The 4,967-nt window shown below is 59.8% G+C and overlaps 1 protein-coding gene across 1 annotated transcript; it reads left to right on the top strand.

The window, feature by feature from the left end:
- Positions 1 to 399: 399 nt before the first annotated feature.
- Positions 400 to 2,525, top strand: PPP1R3G (protein phosphatase 1 regulatory subunit 3G). Its single transcript, XM_008274262.4, has one exon. It carries the CDS (start codon positions 915 to 917, stop codon positions 1,938 to 1,940), a length of 1,026 nt encoding a protein of 341 aa, XP_008272484.3. The 5' UTR covers positions 400 to 914; the 3' UTR covers positions 1,941 to 2,525.
- The last annotated feature ends 2,442 nt before the right edge of the window (positions 2,526 to 4,967 follow it).

The following is a 4,967-nucleotide window of genomic DNA, read 5'->3' as shown; positions in this document are numbered from 1 at the left end:
ACGGGCTTACATCAAAGGTAAACTCGGCTTTAGAGCCCAAACCGGCGCTTTCGGGAGCCCACCCCCTCTGGCCCTCCAACCTCCAAGTACGGTGAACACGGCCGCTCCGGTGGGTCAGCTTCGGCCCCTTCTCAGGGCACCGCGGTCCCGCTCAGTCCCGGCCAGGCTAGGGCGGTGCGCTGGAGGCCGTGCCGCAGGTGTCCGGCGGCTGTCGGGGAGTGGCCTGGGGCAGCTGGCGGCCGCTGGTGCTTGGGGGAGCGCAGCGGGGCTGGAGCCCGGGGCGCCCTCAAGTTTGGGGCGCGCAGGGACGGTAGGAGAGGGGGTGCGCCCCGGCTCGGGCGGCGCGGGACAGGCCGCCTCCCGGCCTCCCCGTGCGCGACTTTTCCTCAGGGCTTGCCCGTGCCGGGGGCTCCCAAGGCCGGCGCGGCAGCCCAGAGGCCCCCGCTGGGCGGACCCTCGGGAAGACGGAGGCGTCAGGCCAACCCCGCGGGCAGGGAGGCTGTCCACGCGCGCGAGCCGGGGCGGGGCAGACACTACCCGCCTGGGGGTGGGGTCAGGGGCCAGCCGGAGCCCTCGGCCTCCGCGCAGTCCTCCCGCACTTTCTCCCCGGCCGCGCTCCGAACCGGCTTCCTCCCCGCCCCCGGCCCGCCCCCGCCGCGGGCGTCGCCCGGGAGCCCGGCCCGGGGCCCGCAGCCGCCTCCCACTGCGCCCTGGGCAGCTGCAGTTTAAAAACCGGAGACTGCGAAGTGGGACTGGTTGCTTTTCTCGAGCCGGAGCCGCCGGGCGCCGGGCACCGGGCACGGCCAGCCCAGCGGGCGCTGCGCGCTCCTCCAACGCGCGGAGCAGTTAGAAGTTTCCTGAGGAGTCCGGCGCGGGGCTGGCTGCCAGGGCGCGACGCGGGGCCGGAGGGTGTCATGGAGCCCCCTGGGGCGCACCCGCAAAGTTTGGAGGAGCCAGGACCCGCGCCGTTGGGAGACGCCCCGCCGGCTGAGGAACCCTGTACCGAGGGTGGCGAGGAGGCCCTGAGCCCCCAGGGGGACGCAGAGTCGCCAGAGGAGGAGGCCGCCGTCTCGGACCCGGAGCAGGAGCTGGACTGCCGCCGGCCGCGCGCGCGCTCCTTCTCCCTGCCCGCAGACCCCATCCGGCAGGCGGCCAAGTTCCTGCAGCAGCAGGCCCGGGCGCCGGGCGCCGAGGGCGCCGAGCGGGCCGGGGACGCGCTGCACGGCCCCGGCGCCTGCTGCGCCAAGTGCAAGAAGCGGGTGCAGTTCGCCGACGCCCTGGGGCTGAGCCTGGCCAGCGTGAAGCACTTCAGCCAGGCGGAGGAGCCGCAGGTGCCGCCCGCCGTGCTCTCGCGCCTCCGCAGCTTCCCCATGAGCGCCGAGGACCTGGAGCAGATCGGGGGCCTGCTGGCGGCGGCGGCGGCGGCGGTGGGCAGCCCGCTCTCGGCGCCGCCTCCCCGGCTCCAGCCGCTCTTCCAGCTCCCGGGGCCGAGCGCCGCGGCGGAGCGCCTCCGGCGGCAGCGCGTGTGCCTGGAGCGCGTGCAGTGCGCGGCGCCCTGGGGCGCGGAGGTGACGGGCTCCGGCCGGGTGCTCCGGTGCCCGGGGCCCAGGGCCGTGGCCGTGCGTTACACCTTCACCGAATGGCGCTCCTTCCTGGACCAGCCGGCCGAGCTGCAGTCCGAGTCCCCAGAGCCGCAGGCCCCAGAGGTGCCGTCGGGGGTCTCATCCGGGGGTGCAGAGGACGAGCCAGGCGCCGAGCGCTTCCACTTCTCGCTGTGCCTGCCCCCGGGCCTGCTGCCCAAAAACTGGGAGGATGCGGACGCGCGGGACGTCGCCATCCACTTCGCGGTTTGCTACCGCTGCGCGCAGGGCGAGTACTGGGACAACAACGCGGGGGCCAACTACACGCTGCGCTACGGGCGCCGCACGGACGCACCCTGAGCCCGGACACCCGGCCCTGCGGTCCGGCACCGCCTGCAGCGCGGGGAGCCCGGGCAGCCGCTCCCGAGGCACCTGCCGGGCACGCTGGGAGCCCGGTGAGCAAGGCGGGAACCGCTGGCGGGTGAACTCGCCCCGCAGGCGGATGCGCACGGCCAGCTCGCGGCTTGCGCCCGTCTGTAGCAGCCTGCGGAATTCCCATTCTGCGCCGGAATCCGAGGCCGGGGACCCCAGCTTTCTCCTGCGTGCTACTCTGAGACCCTCACCCCGGGTTTTTTGGTTTTTGCACCGTCGTGGGGCTCTTGCAGCTTGGTGGAGACGCCCAGAACGGACGAAGTGTCGGGCCTCCGCCTTCGAGGGACGGCGCTGGGCTGTGGTCGCGCACGGAGGAGTAGCCCCGCACCCGCTCCTGTAACCTGCACCTGCAAGTGTTTGCCCAGACGTGACGTTCTTCGCTTGGGAGGTCGCGTACGAGTGGCTTGGAAAAGGCAGAGCCCCTCGCAGAGACCTGCGCTGCACGGTTTTGGGGGAGGCCTTTGGCAGTGGATCTGCGCTTTAACAATCATTAAACGGCGGTATCGACAGGTGTCACTGCTGCGGTGCTTCCTCTCTGGCGTGGAAGGGCGCGAGGTTCTCCTGGGCGAGGTGTGTCGACAGCGGCCTGCGCCCCGCCGCAGCTGCCGGGTGCAGGGCCAGGAGCAGTGTGCAGCCGGGCCCCTGGCTGCGGGGGAGTGGGCGGCGGGAGGGTGGGGTCCTGCCCCCCCCCCCCCCCGGGGAGGTGCAGCGGGAGCAGCGACTTGAGGGATTGCAAGCGCGGCCCGGGGCAGGTGGGCAGATCTGCGGGGGCTTCCCTGCGGGGGCTGCCCTGGCCCAGAGGAGGCTCCTGTGCCTGGGCCGGCAGGCAGGTGGGCCTCCTGGGGGAGGGTTTAATTCCTTAAATCCTTTGCTTAAAAAAAAAAAAAAAGTCTTCCTAAGGGGGTGCCTCAAGAGGTTGTAATCTGAATGACAAGGTGAGGTGGGTGTAAAACAATGCGTGTACAGCATATTCCTGGAGTTGTTTCTTTCTTTTTCTTTCTCTCTCTCTCTCTTTCTTTCTTTTTTTTAAAGTGTTTTGGCACAAGGCCCCTGTTACCTCCCCCTCGGTCTGGGGATGCTGGTCACTCAGGAGTTCTGTTTCTCACTGTTGCTCTGAAGTGTAGGAGTCAGTGTACCATAGCCCTGGGTGACATTTGGCCCCAAATCTGCTCTTGTAGGGTCTGCAACCTAAGGACGGTTTCTACATTTTTTTAACGTAATTGAAAAAAAATTAAAAGAATACTGTTTTGTGGCACCCGGGACTTCTATGAAATGCAAAATTTCAGTGCCCATAAATAAAGTTGTCCCGGGGGCTCGGCCATGGACTTTGAATCCGTGTGGTCTCTCTGACTGAATTTGTGTGACAACAGCAGAGCCGAGTCAATGCAAAGCCGAGTATTTACTCTCTGACCCTTCATAGAAGACTTCCAAACCCTGCTCTCTGTGCTTATATATATATATATATATACATACATATACACACACACACAATTACAGTTAAAATAGTTAACCTCTTACGGAATTTTGGCACTCAAGAAATTCCTTTGGGTAAAGGTAAAACTGTTGACATGGTTCTCCGTTGTCTTGGTGAGAACAAATACAGCAGAAGACCAATTAGTGCCCTGGGGAAGGAGATCCACTTCCTGCCTTCTTTCAACTAAAAATAATAAGTGACTCCTGTAAAGGAAACACAGCACCCACCTGAATCAGCAGCAAATGGTAAAACCTGCCCAGCATTTCCGTGCCTTAGCATGGCGTGTCTTAGCTATGAAAATATTTACTCTGAACTCTGGATCCCAGCCACCCCTTTGACTGTGGTGGTGCTTCCCAAGGTTAACCAATCCTGGGGGCAGTTTTAGAATAATTTACTGAAGCCACTGGGAGTTCATGAGCTATAATGTACAGTGGAGCAAAGCAGACTTGAAAAAAGTCGCGGGGGCTGGCTTTGTGGTGTAGCAGGCTAAGCCACCACCTGCAGTGCCAGCATCCCATATAGGTGCTGGTTCCAGTCCCGGCTGCTCCACTTCTGATCCAGCTCTCTGCTGTGGCCTGGGAAAGCAGTGGAAGATGGCCAAGTGCTTGGGCCCCTGCACCGGTGTGGGAGACTCAGAAGAAGCTCCTAGCTCCTGGCGCAGCTCTGGCCATTGCAGCCATCTGGGGAGTGAATGAGTGGATGGAAGACTCTTTGCCTCTCTGTAACTCTGCCTTTCAAATAAATAAATAATTTTTTTAAAAAAGGTCATGTTGCTGAAAGCTAATTTACATACGCTTGTAAAAACTTTATAGCAACACAAACAGTTATTAGAATGGCAGCACTTTTTCTGTTAGTAAATACGAAAGCAATCAAAGATCTTCTTCATGCATTTAGTCTTTGGCCCAGTATACCACTTCTTAAAAGTACCTTACTGCAATAGCACACCTAGATAAATACACCTTATATTTTTCTTATGTATTTATCAATTTATTGCAGTTGAAAAATATTGATAGTGTATATAGCCTATAGCACAGTTTGAAAATGCTGGTTTATATAGTAATCATACATTATTGTGAATTGTTTTTGATTAAAAATTAAATTAGGAACTCAATGTAATGATCAAAATAGAGATCCTTTTGTCTCATATCCTTTAAAATAGTAACCATTAAATCTAGAATAAAGTAGATAAGACATGGATTTTAAGTGACATGGATAGCAGATTTTCTTCTGAAAACCATCATTGGCTTTCAAGCGTACTTTTTAATTTAAAAGGACATCTTTCATAATATAAGGAACAGAACATGTGGCCATTAAGAAATGAACCTCAGGTCTTGGAGGAAAGCTTTCTAGAAGTTCAGAACCAGGTGGAATCCTCTGGACAGCCCAGTCCTTCTGCAAGGGCCTGCAGCACTGGCAATCTTTCCAGTGTCCGTTTCATTCACAAAGTGCCAACTTTCCACTGTAGACCAATGGCTTTTATT

The sequence above is a fragment of the Oryctolagus cuniculus genome, chromosome 5, assembly GCF_964237555.1.
Source record: "Oryctolagus cuniculus chromosome 5, mOryCun1.1, whole genome shotgun sequence".
Classification (NCBI taxonomy): domain Eukaryota; kingdom Metazoa; phylum Chordata; class Mammalia; order Lagomorpha; family Leporidae; genus Oryctolagus; species Oryctolagus cuniculus.
This window is presented reverse-complemented; position numbering and strand designations above follow the sequence as displayed.